Source organism: Tilletiaria anomala, assembly GCF_000711695.1.
Source record: "Tilletiaria anomala UBC 951 chromosome Unknown K437scaffold_43, whole genome shotgun sequence".
Taxonomy (NCBI): domain Eukaryota; kingdom Fungi; phylum Basidiomycota; class Exobasidiomycetes; order Georgefischeriales; family Tilletiariaceae; genus Tilletiaria; species Tilletiaria anomala.
Window position 1 is genome coordinate 111084 of NW_013546979.1, and position 16171 is coordinate 127254.

General features: G+C 56.7%; 7 protein-coding genes across 7 annotated transcripts; 4 read left to right on the forward strand and 3 right to left on the reverse strand.

Annotated features, from left to right (window-relative positions):
- The first annotated feature begins 160 nt into the window (after nucleotides 1-160).
- K437DRAFT_256653 (cytochrome b5) lies at nucleotides 161-870 on the forward strand. Its single transcript, XM_013387712.1, has 3 exons — nucleotides 161-315; nucleotides 421-703; nucleotides 772-870. The coding sequence occupies exons 1-3, from the start codon at nucleotides 290-292 to the stop codon at nucleotides 802-804; spliced, it is 342 nt and encodes a 113-aa protein (XP_013243166.1). The 5' UTR covers nucleotides 161-289; the 3' UTR covers nucleotides 805-870.
- Nucleotides 676-4663, reverse strand: K437DRAFT_274280 (uncharacterized protein; the record flags this gene model as incomplete). The annotated part of the gene is made up of 2 exons (XM_013387713.1): nucleotides 676-3460; nucleotides 3548-4663. The coding sequence occupies 2 exons, from the start codon at nucleotides 4661-4663 to the stop codon at nucleotides 1022-1024; spliced, it is 3555 nt and encodes a 1184-aa protein (XP_013243167.1). The 3' UTR covers nucleotides 676-1021.
- Nucleotides 4664-5061: 398 nt separating this feature from the next.
- On the forward strand, nucleotides 5062-8065 carry K437DRAFT_294604 (uncharacterized protein). Its single transcript, XM_013387714.1, has 2 exons — nucleotides 5062-5721; nucleotides 5793-8065. Exons 1-2 carry the CDS (start codon nucleotides 5361-5363, stop codon nucleotides 8057-8059), a joined length of 2628 nt encoding a protein of 875 aa, XP_013243168.1. The 5' UTR covers nucleotides 5062-5360; the 3' UTR covers nucleotides 8060-8065.
- Nucleotides 8066-8324: 259 nt separating this feature from the next.
- K437DRAFT_274282 (uncharacterized protein) lies at nucleotides 8325-9041 on the reverse strand (the record flags this gene model as incomplete). Its single annotated transcript, XM_013387715.1, has 2 exons — nucleotides 8325-8863; nucleotides 8953-9041. The coding sequence occupies 2 exons, from the start codon at nucleotides 9039-9041 to the stop codon at nucleotides 8698-8700; spliced, it is 255 nt and encodes an 84-aa protein (XP_013243169.1). The 3' UTR covers nucleotides 8325-8697.
- Nucleotides 9042-11025: 1984 nt separating this feature from the next.
- On the forward strand, nucleotides 11026-13120 carry K437DRAFT_274283 (GCD14-domain-containing protein). Its single transcript, XM_013387716.1, has 4 exons — nucleotides 11026-11390; nucleotides 11464-12065; nucleotides 12132-12867; nucleotides 12940-13120. The coding sequence occupies exons 1-4, from the start codon at nucleotides 11109-11111 to the stop codon at nucleotides 13006-13008; spliced, it is 1689 nt and encodes a 562-aa protein (XP_013243170.1). The 5' UTR covers nucleotides 11026-11108; the 3' UTR covers nucleotides 13009-13120.
- A 176-nt stretch (nucleotides 13121-13296) lies between these two features.
- On the forward strand, nucleotides 13297-14454 carry K437DRAFT_123621 (uncharacterized protein). The gene is made up of 2 exons (XM_013387717.1): nucleotides 13297-13977; nucleotides 14049-14454. Exons 1-2 carry the CDS (start codon nucleotides 13521-13523, stop codon nucleotides 14249-14251), a joined length of 660 nt encoding a protein of 219 aa, XP_013243171.1. The 5' UTR covers nucleotides 13297-13520; the 3' UTR covers nucleotides 14252-14454.
- Nucleotides 14455-14602: 148 nt separating this feature from the next.
- K437DRAFT_224323 (LexA/Signal peptidase) lies at nucleotides 14603-15647 on the reverse strand (the record flags this gene model as incomplete). Its single annotated transcript, XM_013387718.1, has 4 exons — nucleotides 14603-14815; nucleotides 14888-15149; nucleotides 15217-15335; nucleotides 15402-15647. 4 exons carry the CDS (start codon nucleotides 15645-15647, stop codon nucleotides 14603-14605), a joined length of 840 nt encoding a protein of 279 aa, XP_013243172.1.
- Between the last annotated feature and the right edge of the window lie 524 nt (nucleotides 15648-16171).

Here is a 16171-nt window from a genome sequence, read left to right on the forward strand (position 1 = left end):
GTTGAATGAGCAGGACAGGGATCTGTAAACGAAGTTGCTCTGCGATATATATCGTTGTACGCGCCGCGGAACGATGACGAGGGTCACTTCAGTTGACGCCTCAGTTGATTCCATTCTACTGGGCGGTCTCTTATACATTCCGAGCATAACACACATCTGTGCCAAGCCTGATGCATTCACCGCTTAGACCGCCCTCGACTGCGTGCAGGCTGAAAATCTGGCTGCTCTGGTCTTCACTCGGTTGTCGTGAAATTGGAATATATAGGCGTCGAGTTTCACGGTTGGGATCATGGAGCCTACCACCGCTCCAACTCAGTGAGTTGCCACCCACGCCATGTTGCTGCACACGAAGTCCTGGCTTTCGCCCACTGAGGCTCAGCCTGCACTGGGGATCCTGCTGACTCGGTTCTTCGACGACAGCCCCCCAAGGGATGATCCGATCACGCGAAAAGAACTGGCGCAGTACGACGGGTCGGACCCCAGCAAGCCGGTGTATGTCGCCATCAAGGGCCAAGTTTTTGACGTCAGCCCCAAGCGTGAGATGTACGCGCCTGGCAAAGGATACCATATCTTTGCTGGCAAGGATGGAAGTGCGGGGTTGGGAAAGAGCTCGCTCAAGGCGGAGGACGCTATCTCGGATTACTCAGGGCTGACAGAGTCAGAACGTAAGGTGCTCAATGACTGGGTTGCATATTACACAAAAGTGGGGGTAGCACTATTCACTTTTAAATTGTCTTGCACCTCACTGACTGCAGCTTCGCACTTCCGCAGCGGTACAACATTGTCGGCAAAGTTGTCGACTGACTAGCCGAGTTTGAAGATAAGAACAAGCCGGGAAGCCTGTAGCCCCGCTTACGGCAAGCCAGCCAGTTTGATATTTTTGCCTTTGCAGGCTTGTTTGCCTTTGCCTCGCAGCCGATGTGCTTGTCTGATGTGCTTGTCTGATGTGCTTGTCTGATGTGCTGGCCCGTTTTTTTTTGCTGTGGAAGCTACCCTATAGTACAAGCCTTCACAAAGGTAACTAGTGCCGAGGACCTGCTGGGAAAAGCTCTCGTCCAGTCTGCCTAAGACCGCGCCTAGCGCCGCGCGGGCCCATCCCGCCCCGTCCTCTTGCCGGACCTCTTGATGTCCACGTGTTTGACGACGGCAGAAAAAGCTCTCGGCCTGAGTTCTGTATTCTGAGCCCAAGTGGAGTTTGTGCATCTTTGACAGCTTCTGCAGAGCGAATGCGGAATGGTGCATTGGCGATGGGAGCGATCGTGGGTGCCGCAGCTGGCTCCGATGGCTTGCCTTCGTCGTCGCCTTGAGAATGATCAATCCCATTGCTGTAATCGTTGCTGATAATTTGGGTTTCTTCCGCTGGAACAGCGACCGCCGAAAAGGCAGCCATACGTCCGCGGATGGCGAGCCCGCCAGCTGCAGAGCGCCTCGCAACGCCCATGGCCGACGAGCTTCCGTTGTTAGCGCTGCCCTTGATCGAGACGATGGCAATAGGTGCTCCTGCGACAGTAGAGTAGAGTTTTGCCTTCTTGATGCTCTCCGCTTTGGCTTGCTGTGCAGCTGCAGCTGATGCGGCGCCTCGCAGACTGATGCCCTGGGTGCGATCCAGCTGTTCGTTTGCGCGCCGCTTGATCCCGATGCGTTTACTATCGGCGCTGGTTGCCATCGCAAGCAGCGGCAGCGAAGTGCCTTCGATTGTCGCTGCCGTCAGCAGGCACATGCGCGGAGGCAACCAGATCGGCCTGTTGTCGATGGCCCGTCGCTCCGCGGCAGGGCGGAGTAGCTGCGTGTTGATGTCGACGACATTCTGGATCAGCGATGAAAGGAAGGCACGCTCCTTGACGGACGCGACCTTGCGCAAGCACTCTGCAAGCCCACGACTGAGCACATTCCAGTCGTGGATGACTCTTGTCGCCTCGTCTGAATCGATCGGCCACACGCTCTTGTCCTGGAGCGACTTGGGGCGCAGCGGCAAGCTCATGCTCAGTGCCCACAGCGCTGCCTCGGCTGCCTCGAGCCGGTCCGTGTTGCTGATGTCCCCCGCTACCTCCCCGCTCGCAGCACCAACTGCTGCAGTTGAAGGAGCCGGCCTGGCTGCGCAGAGGAGCGCTGCAGCCATGCTGGCGCTCATCTTCATGTCGTGCGCGCCTGGGCTGCCGTGCGACGCAGCGTCCTTGCGTCGAGACAGCGCGGCGATGCCGGCGCATCGCAGCAGGATGGGCCGCATGCTGCTAGAGAAAAATTGGAGAGACGATGCTGTGGGACGCATCTGTCTGCTTCGCGAAAGCTGGTACGGTACGATATGCTGTCGGAAATGCTCGTAGGTCGCCTGGGTATCGACGCGTTTGGAAAGGTCCAGATCGCTCTGCCAGACCGCGTCCTTGTGGCAGATCCACGAGAGCAAGAGCACGAAAGTCTGTTCCGCGAAGCCTTCCAGCATTAACACCTCAGGGGTGCCGACTCTGACATCATCCTCACCATCCGCTGCAGCTCCTTGCGATCCACCGTCAACGTGCCTTCCATTGCCTTGACCATTCTCATCGCCTCTTTTAGGCGTTGCCCCCATGATCTTGCTAGCTTGGGCCTTTTTCAGCATATCTTCAACTTTCTGCCGCGCTTCGTCTGCCATGTTGAGGAAGAACGTGGCCTCCTCTTTTGTGTCAAGCGGATCTGCGCCACTTGCGCCAAAGCCACTACCGCCACGGCCGGCCCTCAGCGAGCCTTGCATCGTCAGCACGTCCTTCATCTTCTCCAGACCCTTGAGGGCGAGGGCATCCATCAGGAGACGCGATGCACGCCGGGTACACAGGTACTCGCTGCGCACCGCAAAGTCTTCCTCGGGCAGCCAGAGCGCGGGGAGGAGCGAGGCTGCTGCGCCCCCGCTCCTCTGAGACGAAGAGGCGCGTGTGCCGAGAAGCAAAGCTCTGACGCCGTTCAGCTCGTCGAGGATGCTCGCGTACCCTTTCTGTTCTGTGGTAGAGGCCGCACCGACCTGCATGGCGCCACCATCACCCGCATTGTCATCTGCGTGGGCGTCGATCACTTGTGCAAGTTCAGGCTGGATGGCGCTGAGCAGCTGTGCGCCACATTCGGCGATGCATATTTGGAGCTGGACGTTGTTTTGCAGCTGCTTCCGAAGGCCCATGCCGCGCTGGCCTTCATCGTCACTGTCACTGTCACTGCCGCCACCACTGCCGGCGTCGCGACACGCCTCTTCAGCGAGAAAGGCGACAGCGGCGCAGCGCGCGTCGCGCATTTCGCGCGCCTCGGGGCCAAGTAACGTGTCGATTGTCCCGAGCGCGTCGAGCGAAATGAGCGAGCGTAGCGCGCTCGTGACGACCGCGCGTTCCTTGCGGTCCTGCACTTGCAGCAGCTGGCACAGCACGTCCGCGTTGCGCCGCACTACCGCTGGGTTCGAGTAGGAGATGGACGATAGCGCTGCGTAGCCTATCGTGCGGATCTGGGCAGGGAATAGCAGATCGGAGGATTAGGTGGTGTACATCAGTCGTCTGGACAGCATAACAAGGCTCGCGGGAACGGAACGCACTCTGTCGTCGACCGCTTCGCAAAAGTCGTACAGGACATCGAGCGCATTGTCGGTCTGTGCCTTGGTCCAGCCGCCGGTGCATCCGCCGGCGCCAGGCGGTAGGCTGACCGCCGCGTTGCTCCCGAAGAGTCGGGCGAGATGTGCGATGCCGCACAGGCGCGCGATTGCGTCCGCGATGCCCTGTTTGCTCTCGATGCTCCCCAACGGGCTGTCGTACGCAGCCGCAGCGGCAGTAGAAGAGGCGGACGCAGATGCATCGGCGCTTGAAGCAGCGGACGCGGCGGCGAGAAAGTCATCGAGAGCATGAGAGTGCTGCAGCGTCCAGCGGAACGCAGCGGTGTTGAGCCCGCGCTGCGCGGCGGTCGTCTGCGCCTGGACTGCCGCCGCCGGCGCTGCTGCTGAAGGTGCAAGGATGGCCTGCAGGACGCTGCGTGGGGGGAGCGAATCGGGGAGATCGCTGAATGGCGCTAGGAGCTGTGCAAGCGTCTTGGGGCGCGAGTAGGAACTAGCGGCGACGGCGGCAGGTGAATGTGCGTGTGCGTGGCCGTCGTGTGCGATCTGCTTGGAGTAATCGCCGCTGCCGGCGTTGTTGTAGGAATACGCGTGTCCTTTGGCGCTGCTGCGGTCGTGGTACTGAGAAGGATCTGGCCTTGTTGAGTCGGGGCCCCAACGTCGGTTGCTGTAGCTACTGCCGCCACTTCTCGCCGCTTCGTCAGCCAGCCACGCTCGGGAGCGATCATCGCCACGTCTGGCGTGCTCATGCGCATAGCTCCTGGTCCTGTCTTTGGTGTTCCAGTCCGAATAGTGTGACCGCACGCCTTCCTCCTCCCAGCGTCTCACTGCAGTGCTGGTGCTGTTACTGTTGACTTCGCTGCGTCCACGACCGCTGCCCCAGGATGCATCGTTGGCAAAATAGGTATCGCGACGTGATTCGCCTCGACTGTCTGGCCATCTGCCTCTTCCTCCTCCTCCTCCTCCTCCTCCTCCTCCTCCTCCTCTTAGCCCTACTCCTGACCCTGCCAACGACCCGGGCCTGCGGCTTGAGCCTGGTTCTGAGGCTGCTCCGCCTGCGCTGCCGAAACGTGAGGAGGACAAGGACGAGCCGTGGTAGGCCATATTTGCGACCGAGAGTGAGCGGTGTGCGCGATCTCGCTTCGTCCGAGGGGCGGGCAGGCTGCGGCGCAGGATGCTATGAGCATGGATCTACGGCAAGAAAAACCCTACGCAGAGCAGCGGGCTCTACTCTGGCTCCTCAAAGCACGGACGTTCGTTTTAAGGAGCACACACACACTTGCACCGGTTCAGCCAGCATGCATACCGCGTAGACCACTCAGTTCTCTGTCACCTGTGTTCTTTCCTTTCGAAAGGTGTATTTATTTCTTTTCTCCTCTCTCGGCCGAGAGCGCTCCCTCATCTGATAAGCATCGATCGAACAAAGGATGTTACGCCAAGAACCGCCATCTGTCACATCTAACTTGGTTGTCCAAGGAAAAGGTGTTCTCAGCGCGGCACTCGTGAACACCTCACGCAGCGCAGAAAAGGTAGTTCATCTTCTCGCTCTCGTCGTCAGCTAGAGACATACACTACCTCCGCTCCGCTCCAAAGCTGTGCAGACACGCCAAAGACCGCCTTCCCGCTCACGTGCTAGACACCTCAATCGCCATTCGACACGTGCTTGCCCAAGACCAGACCAACCCCACCACCCTCAGCATCCCATTGCCTCTGCGGTGAGCAAGCTCTCTGTGCAGTGGCTCTCCTGCTCTGCTGCATTTTGCGCCGGCCGCCTGCGCCCCGGCAGAAATTTTAGACCACGATGACCATGACCATGACCGCGGCGGCGGCGGCCGCCAACTCAGGCGCCAGCGTACCCATCAACATACACAGCAGCAGCAGGCCGGACACAGTCAAGCGCAAGCAGCCGAGGTACGCAGATGCACATGCCGAGCCGGCTGCCAGACCTGGAAATTCAAGAGGGCCTGGAGGTCTTTGGAAGCTTCGACAGCCACGAAAGCAGGAGCTGGAGCAGCAAGGTCATCCTTCCGCTGAGCCAGCGACAAAGAATGTCGTTGTTCTTGGAGGCTCTTACGGCGGCATGCATGCTGCCGCTGTTCTGGCCGCACGCCTGCCGCCGAGCCACCGCGTAATACTGATCGAGAGGAACAGTCATTTCAATCGTGCGTAGCTTACATGCCTTAGGATCTTATGTCAAGGGACGGTTTGCTCATTTACCTCTTCCCATCATCAGATCTCTATGTATTTCCCCGATTTAGCGTCCTGCCTGGCCATGAGCACAAGGCGTTCATCCCATACACATCCATCTTTAAAGATGCTCCGCCACGGGGGCCAGGGCAAAGGAGGCAGGGCAGGGCAAACCGGAAGGAAGCATCGCAGGCTGAGACGGCAACAGAGGGCGGCTCATCAGCGGCAGAAAGACAAGCGGCTGTCCGCAAAGGTCTGCTTGAATTCTCGCCGGTGCAAGCAAGAGAAGGGCTGCCGAGGACGCGTCAAGACGATAAGGACGGCTCGGCCTCCACCTCCTCGGCCTCCACCTCCTCGGCCTCCACCTCCTCGGCCTCCCATCCCTCCTCGCTCGCCTCCTCTCTTGACAACGTTTCCCCCAGCTCGGTGGCCACCACTTCGCCATCAGCCCACTCTTCCTTGGCATCCTCCTCCATCTTGCATCCACTTCCCCACTCAGAGGAGCATCACGAAAAGCAGCTGGTATCGCGGGACGAGATGAAACATGAGCTCGCCGAGGCCCGCGAGCGCGTTGAGAAAAAGGAGGAATGGAGCACATTTGCGCATTTCAAGCGTCTCGCCGACACAGACGCCGCAGTAGATGACGCTTCTGCATCCCAGGCCGCGGGGAACAGCCAAGCCGGACTGTCCGAACTCGGCAAGGAAGAGGACCAGCAGGCGCCCGAAAACGTGGGCCCGGAGGTGGATGTCGAGCACGGCCAAACAGGCAGTCCGCACCTCGTGCTTCAGGCGACCGTCACGAGCATCACCGACTCTCACGTCGTCGTCACCCCCGCTACGCGCGACGATCCGCTTTTCGACTCCCTCACTGGCGGCAGCTGGAACTCGACCAGGTCTGGCTCCGCGGCCACAATGGCGGCGGCAGCCGTAGCGGAGGGCAAGAGCAAGCTATGGGAGATATCTTCCTTCTCGATCCCTTACTCGCACCTGATCTACGCTCTTGGCTCACACCTCCCGGACCCGCTGCGCACTGAGGCGCGCACCAAGCGCGAAGGTATGGACTGGATGAAACGCATCCAGGCGCGCGTCGAGGAAGCTGCAGAGATCGTTCTCGTTGGCGGCGGCGCACTTGGCGTTGAGTTCGCTACAGACATTGCGTCCGTGTACGCTGACCGCATGCTGCGTCCCGGCGAGGACGCCGCGCGGGCGTGCGACGCGCAAGGTCGCCGCAAGAAGCAAGTCACGCTCATCCACAGCCGTGCGCATCTGCTACCCAATTTTGACCCGCGCGTGCACGACTTTGCGCTCGCGCGGCTGCAACAGCTCGGCGTCCGCGTCGTTCTGGGCGAGCGCCTCGCACTGACGCAGGGGTGTCCCAAGGGCAGCACCGTCAGCGTTGAAGAGAATGCGGAGGCGCTCGCTACTCAGCAGCAGCAACCAGCACCTGCAGCCGATAAGGTCGATGAGAACTTTGCCAACGCCAAGCTCCTGAAAGACACAGCCGGGCACAGCATCTCCGCTCCTGCCAATGACGGGCACCACGAGCGTAAGATCATCCGCACCACCGGCGGCAAAATCTTCTCTGCAGACCTGCTCATGCTCTGCACAGGGCAGCAGCCCAATTCGGGCCTCATGGCGCAGCTCTCGCCGTCCAGTGTGGACCCCAAGACGCGCCTGGTCCGTGTACTGCCCACGTTGCAGGTCGCTGTACCCGACCCGAGGGACGCGGCGCAAATGCCCTTCGAGATGCGGCCGCCTTGCGGCGATTGCGACTGCTTCCTCGACCGAAAAACCGCCGGTGCCGAGCGCGAACAGCAGCAACAGCAAGGCAGACTCGATGGTGACGCCTTGCCTATGAAGCATCGGCGTTACATCGAGGGCATGCACAACGTCTATGCAATCGGGGACGTAGCCGATGCATTCGGTGCTATCAACGCTGGCTACCAGGCGTGGAGCATGGCAGACGTCGCCGCAGAGAACATCCTGCGCGATCTCGGCGTCACTACATCCACGAATGTTCCTGACGCAGAAGCCGATGCGGACACGGATGCGAATGCCGGGGCGGACGACATCTCGGGCGCAAGCGCCAGCTCGCCCCTGGAGCTGCAGGAGTTCGACCCGACGCCAACGATGCTCAAACTGAGTCTTGGCCTCGGCAAGATGGTCTTTCAAGGCGGGCCCGTGACAGACCCAGCGAAACCAGACAAGCCGCCGCGGCCTGAAGTCACACTCAAAGACGACCCGCATGACTTGGCCGTCGAGGGCGTCTGGAAGTTCATGGCCAAGGCGTCGACGGATGATTTGTATTTGTGATTGTGCACTATATCATATCACAGCTTAATATAGTATATGAACCCTTTCCCCATGCTTCACTCTAAAGTTGCCTGGCTAATTTTCTCAATCTATAATGATTCCCCAGAACGTTGGCAACTTCTTGCGTCGGCTGATCGCTGCAACTGCACGATGATGTGAACACGTAATCTGCCACTCGCGTGTAATACGTGCGTGTGATTGAAAGATACTGCACTTCTATTTAAGACGACAATCATGGTCTCTATGGTGCACTAATCTAAGAATGCTTCTAGTGCCGAGCCGACCGCTCGCCTTGTAACGGCGCCGGTTGCTGTATGGGAGAATACCCGCGCACAGTTTCCCGAACAGAGGAAGGGAAGGAAGGGGAGGAGAGCTACGAGGACTTCGCGGAAGTCGCCGCCTTGCCAGCGCGGCTATCGATGGGTTTTCATCAATCGGAAGGTAGAAGACGAACGACAAAAATTTAGTGCGCTGACCAGGATGAAGATGATGCGCCCCACATCGGCGTAAGAAAGCCTAGCTGCAACCTGCCGAGCAGGCGGCAAGCTGTCGATGCGCTGGACGCTGTGCAGGATGCCCCTGATGGCGTTGCGTCCCTCTACGCCAGGCGCAGGCGGCGCAATGCGAGCGTCCAAACTCTACAGAAGCACTATCTGCATCGTCGCTCCGCTCGTGCCTACGCCGATGACCTGACCCAGTGTTTGGAAGAGGTAGATCATGTCATTTGCGAGTCCAACTTCCTCGCACGAGACGGAGCCCATGAGCAGCATCGTGTTGCAGCCCGTTAAGCCAACGAACGCTGTTCTGAGCAAGAGGAGCTTGCAAAGTTTGCCGAACCAGGGGGCCGTCCAGAACCTCAGGTTCCGCAAAAGAAGATCGGTAGTGTGGCGTACGCCGTTTGCAGACGCCAGTGGCGGCCCGTACGCTTAATGATGTTGCCGGCGCTGATGCTACTGCTGGCGGTGAGCGGCGCGATGGGCATGAGGCGCAGTCCGGACTGACGTGCGCTGTAGCTTCACACGGCGTTGAGGTAGAGCGGCAGGAAGAAAAGACCCCGTAGTAGATGTAGCTGCGATAAAGTAGACCGCACCGATACACGCCGGCGTCTTTTGTTCAAACAGATGCAGCGGCCTGAAAGGTTCGCTGATGACATAGCTTTCAATGAACATGAAGACAAAGCTCGAAGCCAGGAACACGAGTGCTGGGCCCCAAACATGTTTCCGTCCAGGTGGCCGGCATTTTACCCTTGGCTGGCACTTTCGAAAGCGCCCTCAGGTAGGCTAACGAGCCATCTAATCCCCTCCACAAGCAAGGCGCTACCAAGCCAGTCGATCCTGGCAAGCGTTTAGCGCAACATTTGATGTCTGGGTCTCTTCGGCCATGGGGATGCGGATGTCAGATCCGATGCACACCATGTTGTGCAAGTGGAAGGGGACCTGGTAGCTGAAAGCCGTACGCCAGCCGTAATGATCGTTGATGCGGCCACCATAAAGGCTGGCCATAGTGCCGCCAGAAGCAACGATCCGGATGAGATGGGGAGCAGTTCAAAGATTCTTGATGTTTTCCCTAAAGCATGCGTCCTGCAAATTCGCAATGTTGGGAATACCCTGAAATAGCCCTCTCTGCCTCAGGGAGACCAACTCCTTCATGATAATGCTGGTACGGGTCAATACGCCATCGGCGCCGACGCCAGCTAAAGCCTTAGCGAACAAGAAAGCCTCAATGGTCGGTGCCACTGCACACCTGGCCGTCCCTACCTTTGAAGAACACGAACCCAACGAGCATGGGGATCGCCCGACCGATGCCATCCGAGAGGCAGCCGTATAGCGGCGAAAAGCCACAGATGGACCGCAAGAAGCATGTGCCGAGCCATGAAGCGCGATCGACGGCGTTGAAAGAGGACTTGATAGGATTGATGAGCGTCAAGGCTACTGTGCCATCGAGTGTGGCAAGAGAGAACGAGAGGCAGGGGGTAGGAAGGGGGAGGCGACGACGTGATGCTCGTTCCCGGCGCATCTATCCGCTCTTTCTGTTTGCGCGCCTGAAGCAAGCTGAAACCCGATATCGCGCGAAAGTGCGATGGTGGGGAGTTCAAGTCTGCCCTTGGAGATAAGAAGTCCGAAAAAGGTGTGGCCTCTGAGGCGGGCCTGGGAAAATAAGTAGTTAGTCGTGTTTCCGGAATCTTTAGATCAGGAGATGAGTTCGACTCCGTTTAAGAAGCTGCTTGATCCTGCAAAGCGGTCGTTTTCGAACGCTCGGATTGCATATTGGCTTGTCAGCTCGTGCTCAGTGTATACACGGAGTAGATAAATGTCGCACCGAACGCGCGTGGGGAAGCGCAATGTGCATTAGGTAAAAGTTTGTGACATTGATCTGTACAGTTGAGAATCAGGTTCTCGAAAACGCTCAGACGAATAAGCCGATGTCAACAGGTGGGGTTGTTGGATGTCGCACGACGATGTCCATTACCTAACGTCGGCGTCGCTCACTTCACGGTTCCACAGCTTCAGAACCTCTGGCTCGACAAAGTTGGATCCACCTGACACCTGAAAGCAGCTCTCTGACGCCGTATTGGTCGTCCAGCAGGTGACACCTGAGACCACTGCGGATCACTGCGACCAAGCTATCCCACAGACCTTCACGAGTGAGGGAGTGAATGGATTTCGAGACGGATCTCAAGAGGGGATGGTGGTGGAACTGGGCACTGCGCCACTGCCACTGCCACTCACTGCAGCAGCAGCCAACCGGTTCGAAAGAAGCAGCGCTTGGTTCCTCGCACCGTTGGATAGCGGGGAACAACCCTACTCTTTCCTCTATTTCTTCCCAAGAGTTTGGTTCCGAGTCCCGTCTTTCTCGGTTCTGAGTTGGGTGCTGACCTTGACTACCCTCCCTCTCGTCACTCGGTCGTTTCCTTGCAACCCAATGGGTCAATCTAATTTAACCCTTCGCAGCTTGCATCATTGATTCATGGATCGTCGACAAGCAGGGTCGAATACCGTGCCATACTATCCGGCTTAGGCCCGTAGTGCAAATATCAACTACTTGAATCATGTCGGAGCAAGCAGCACAGGCGATGGCGGACGTGCGCACATCGAGCAAAGGGCAGCCCGACTCGCTGCCCATGTTGGAGAGCCCACATACTGCCCTCTCGCAGTCAGCATTGATAAATCCGGCACAAGTCCAAATGGATGCAGATGGAGAAGAAGCGGCGGAGTCCGTGGAGGCGGAAAAAGGTCAATATGAAGATGTAACTGGAGGTGCCAAGACCGTCTACGGAGTCGCAAAGGCGCACAAGCACATCGAACCGGGGGACCTTGTCGTTCTTTTCATTGTGAGCTCCGAGGTCCTTTGCATGAGAAGCACCTCACTTATTCCATCCCGAAACTCTCTGTGCCTTCCATCAGAGCCGTCATACAACGCCAGTTCCCATCACAGTCACACCTGGAGAACAATTCATCAATACGTTTGGCGCCTTTCCCCATTCAAGCATGGTCGGACGTTCTTTTGGCAGTCGGCTAACTACACGCAATGGGAAAGGATTCATTCACCTCTTACGGCCAACTCCCTCCTTGTGGACACTTGCTCTACCGCACCGCACCCAAATTCTCTACCTGCCAGATATTTCTTTCATCATCTCCCGCCTAGGGCTGAGCCCTGGGGCTAAAGTGATCGAGGCTGGCACGGGGAGTGGAAGCATGACGCATGCGCTCGCAAGAGCTGTAGGCACAGGTAGGCAGCATGCAAAGAGATGGCGAGGCGTCGAGGGTATGGGAACGTCCGCGGGGAGATCAGCTCGCACATCACAATCACAAGGTCGCGACGGTTCACAGTGTTTATTAGCAAAGAATGGAAGGAACGGAGGGTCAGACAAGGAGGAGAGAGAGGGAGATGCTGGAGTAACACCGGCGCTGGATCTCACCCTGGAAGAGGCTGGTGGACCACTGGCCCAAGGAGAGGGGAGAGTTTGGAGCTTTGAGTTCCACAGCGAGCGTGCGAAGAAGGCTAGGTGAGTGTGTAGCAACTTTCCTCCACGCTTCGCCACTTACATTTACCTTCTAAACTCCCTTGGAAGCCGAGAATTCGAAGCTCATGGCTTGTGTCCAAATATTGTTGCCATCAATCATCGTAATGTCTGTAAATCTGGCTTTGGCTTGCCACCGTCCATGAGCGCAGACGCCATCTTTCTCGACCTTCCAGCACCATGGGAGGCCATTCCTTTCGCAAGGCGCGCGCTACGCTCCGACGTTGCCACCCAAGTCTGCACATTCAGCCCTTGTGTCGAGCAGGTCTTGCGCACTGTACAAGCCTTCAACGAGCAAGGTTTCAGCGACGTTCATACTTTCGAGTCGCTGACTCGGGATCACGAGGTTTTCACCAACTTTATGGGGCCATTGCGGAGTATCAACGCAGCTGTTGATAGGATCAAGCAGATCGAGAGGAACAAGGAATTGAAAAGACAGGACCAGATTGCACGCTCGGAGGTGAAGCGGAACAAGCGCGCGGCAGCGGGTGGTACAATCGAAGAAGCAGCACCTGCACCAGCTAAGCGTATGAGGCAGGAGATCAGCGGCACAGACGATGAGGTCATGGATGATTCAGAGGGAGTGCAGGAGCTCGCTCCACCTACAAGCTCCGATCAAGTCGGCAGGAATGGAAAGTTGGAGCTGGGAGAACCTACAAGCAACTTAGAGGATTGCACGGCTGCAGACGATGGAGAAGAGGTAGCAATCGTCCCAAGTGGCTCGAAAATTTCCATCGGTTCTGTCAAGCTGCAATCTGGCAACGTTCTCACGAGACCAGCAGGAGAGGTGAGAGACCGTTGCGACTTTAAGTGGATGCCGTGCTTTTTTAAACGCTGATGATATTTTTCGAACTATAAGATGCGAGGGCACACCTCTTATCTGACATTCGCGACGCTCAAGCCGCAGATGCTAGCACAGCGCCATTAGGAGACCAGGCACGAAGAGGAAGAGGCGTCTGGCAACAAAGCCGAGGCCTCGTCGGAGCCACGTGCCATGTAGCATAGCATATGTCGATTTTGAAACAGACAGAGCGTTGAGGTCATCCCAATGGCTTGGGCCTGTAAGGATTACGATTCATCACGAAACGGGCTATTCCCATTCTCTCAATACTTTGTTTGTAAAATGCTTACGTTAGCAATCTTTTGATTACGGCACGCCAATCACCCATTGGCAGTTCCCTATCTGACCCGTTCACTTCATCAACTCCCTCCCTATCCACACTTTGGAAGTCAGATGTCGATCCATTTTTGATTAATTGCTCTCCTCATCAAGGTTATTCCCAACCTACGACCCTCGAGTTTTCTACGAGCTTGCGGTGCCTTGGGATCCAGTGGCCACCCTAGCGAGAATCCAGTGCGCAGTTTTGAGCGTAGCCCACCCTTCTGCAAGCGCACATCAAAAGGTCAAACACCACATTCAGAACGTTTGCGCACTTCAAGATGGGAAGCAGAACGTGCTGTCGTTGCCTTCAGCGACCTCATACATCCCAATCTTTCGCAGCGAATTATTTCAATTTTCGGGTTTCGTCATTACGCAGCTTCTCAGGATCCGTACTGCGGGCCGCAAAGAGCATCAAGGATCCATCTCACCCGACTGGGATTTGGTACCACTCATTGAATCCGAGCTCGGGGCAACGTTGGGCGGTCTCCCTTCTGCCAGAAGCTCCGTCTAGGCCAGAAGCAGCCTCGATACTTGGTGTGCTATCGCAAACGCCGGGTAAGGGTTTTGAAAGCGCTCAGCCGTATGAGCTCGCAGCTTCCAGCGCAGATAATTTCGCTACGAATGCGGGCTTCGTCCAGCTTCTTCACAAGGTATTAAAGGAGGAGATCGTCCCGTCCGATCCGACTCTCGAATTTGAGGCGAAAAACAGGGAGAGCGGATGGGCACATATCACTGGCGAGTAGCTGCATTCGTGCTTGGTCTGATTGATTTTTTCTCATTGAGTCCATTTTTACTACCTGCTGCAGACTCACGCCATGCGCTCATGCCGGGTCGCATTGCCACCCCGGAGAATATTCTCGCGAGTATTGCTTTCACAGATTCCGCCGTTCATCCCGACTCATATCAGGCCAACGAGACCTACAGAGTCTTAACAAAGGCGGAGGGCTGGATACAGCTCAAACAGGAATGGCTGCAGAAGGTTCGTAGGGCATTGTTGGAGAAAAATTAAGCAAATTTGCATTATGCCGAGTTAGCACCCCGTTTTGAATCTTTGTATCTTCGAACATCGAGGTTAGTGGTAGTCGACATGGTCTACCCCATTTCTTCATCGATCGCATCGCCGAGTGTCCCTCCTTGGCTTGAGCTATTCAGCGATAGCCGCCGGCGCACCATCTCGGCCTGTTCTCTGCCCGTCTTCTGAAGTGTCTTCAGCATTTTATTGGCTTCTTCTGCGAGTCCCTATTCAACCATCTCCCTTCGCCTTGCCTTTTGCAAGGCTTCTGTGTCCTTCTTGCCCTCTGCAGCGCCGCCTCCGCTGGGACAGCCCCTACCGCTCTTTTGCATCGTATTCGCCCCCTCGTCAATGTGAGGTGTTAGACGCGAGTGATCGGGCTGTGCATGGTGCGTTGCGGTCGATGTGTAATGGTCGTGATGTCGATTCACGAGCTGATGCGTCAAAGCTGACAAATTCACCATGCGAGGCATGGAAGCCGGGGCGAGGAGCCGGCCTGCCGAAACGCGATGGTGGCCAGAGGATGAGCTCGACACGCGATTTCACTAGACCAAGCGGCACCTGCGTACTCGCCAAGTATGTAACAAATTCCGGTCAGGAACTAATATTAATCAAACAGACGAGACGACTCACCAGCCCAAACTCGCGACTGTCATCGCTGTGGCCGATGCTTCGGCCTTTCCCTTTACCCTCACCAAGATGGGCACCCTCTTCTGCGCTTGCATCGCCTTCAACCCATGCATGTCCAGGAGGCACTCGGATTCTTGTTCTAATATCAACATTGCTGGGAAGCAGTGCCGGTGCAAGCGAATATTGAGGAGAGTGCAAAATCACAACATCCCCTTCCAACGCCAGGATCCTCTTGGTGAGCAGCAAGCTGGGGTCAGTTGGTGATCTGTGAGAGCATGGAGGATTTTAAGAAAGTTTCGCAGCGTTACAACTGCTTCCAGTTTAAGACATACGTGAGATGCACCACATCTCCAACACGGTAGTGATGCTTTCCGATAACCCAGCGATTCAGCAGTACGATATCAGGCCCGTGCTTAGTGCCAGGCTTTGCTGCTTCGGGGTTGAAGGTCGGCTGTGGTTTCCGTCAAATTATCAGTTCCATTTAACACAAATGACCAGCCGCAAATGTGATTCTTACAATCATGCTGCCACCTTTGACTTGGCCTATGCTAACGATATGGGAGACGACAAACGCCGCAACAGGCACCCATGCGGCCAGGTTGAGGGCCTTGCCCCATCGCCCTTGACGCCGCTCTTGCTTCTGCGGAAATGCAGATGTAGCTACATGTGAGTCTTCGTTCAAGTGTCGGCGTCCTTCTGGCCTAGTAGCGTCAGAAATGCTTGAGGGCTGCCATGCTCGCGGTTTGAGCAATGTCTCTGGCATCAGTTGCAGCTGCGTTCGTCTTGCAGCGAGCCAAAGGCAGTGCCGCCCGCGCATTTCGAAATTCCAAGCGTGCTACTAGCCTGCTCTTCTCGATCTGCGAAAAGCGATCATGCGTTGACATTTGCTACCCTCGGACCTTGGAACGGCTGCATGAATTGCGACTCCTGCTGAATCGCGCGTTCTAGAATCAAGATGCGACGGGGTGTGTTGAAGTGACATGTGAGTTTCGCCAAGGAAATATTACGTAATATGTAACACGGTGTTATACTCGGCTGGTCAATGGTACTGGTAATGGCTGTAATCTGTGGACTCGATGGGGCCAGATTGATTGCTGATTTCTCCTCTTGACTGAGTCCGGGTTCACTCAGCGAAGTAGGTTGAGGAGGTCCTTTGGGCCTTACTCTCCTGGAAGACGCATCAAATTCCCAGTGAGCACGTAGTCTCCAGCACACCTTCCTACAACGTAGGTGAGAACCTGTTGCCTGGAGCAGCGTGTCAAGCCTCCGAGGCTCTTCGAGGGCCAT

Coding starts and splice junctions, on each gene's coding strand:
- K437DRAFT_123621 (XM_013387717.1), top strand. CDS start 13,521: ATGGGAAGCAGAACGTGCTGTCGTTGCCTTCAGCGACCTCATACATCC. Junction 13,978..14,048: donor CGGATGGGCACATATCACTG/GCGAGTAGCTGC, acceptor TACCTGCTGCAG/ACTCACGCCATGCGCTCATG.
- K437DRAFT_294604 (XM_013387714.1), top strand. CDS start 5,361: ATGACCATGACCATGACCGCGGCGGCGGCGGCCGCCAACTCAGGCGCC. Junction 5,722..5,792: donor GAGGAACAGTCATTTCAATC/GTGCGTAGCTTA, acceptor TCCCATCATCAG/ATCTCTATGTATTTCCCCGA.
- K437DRAFT_274283 (XM_013387716.1), top strand. CDS start 11,109: ATGTCGGAGCAAGCAGCACAGGCGATGGCGGACGTGCGCACATCGAGC. Junction 11,391..11,463: donor ACCTTGTCGTTCTTTTCATT/GTGAGCTCCGAG, acceptor GCCTTCCATCAG/AGCCGTCATACAACGCCAGT. Junction 12,066..12,131: donor GAGCGTGCGAAGAAGGCTAG/GTGAGTGTGTAG, acceptor CTCCCTTGGAAG/CCGAGAATTCGAAGCTCATG.
- K437DRAFT_256653 (XM_013387712.1), top strand. CDS start 290: ATGGAGCCTACCACCGCTCCAACTCA. Junction 316..420: donor CCTACCACCGCTCCAACTCA/GTGAGTTGCCAC, acceptor CTTCGACGACAG/CCCCCCAAGGGATGATCCGA. Junction 704..771: donor GGGTTGCATATTACACAAAA/GTGGGGGTAGCA, acceptor GCACTTCCGCAG/CGGTACAACATTGTCGGCAA.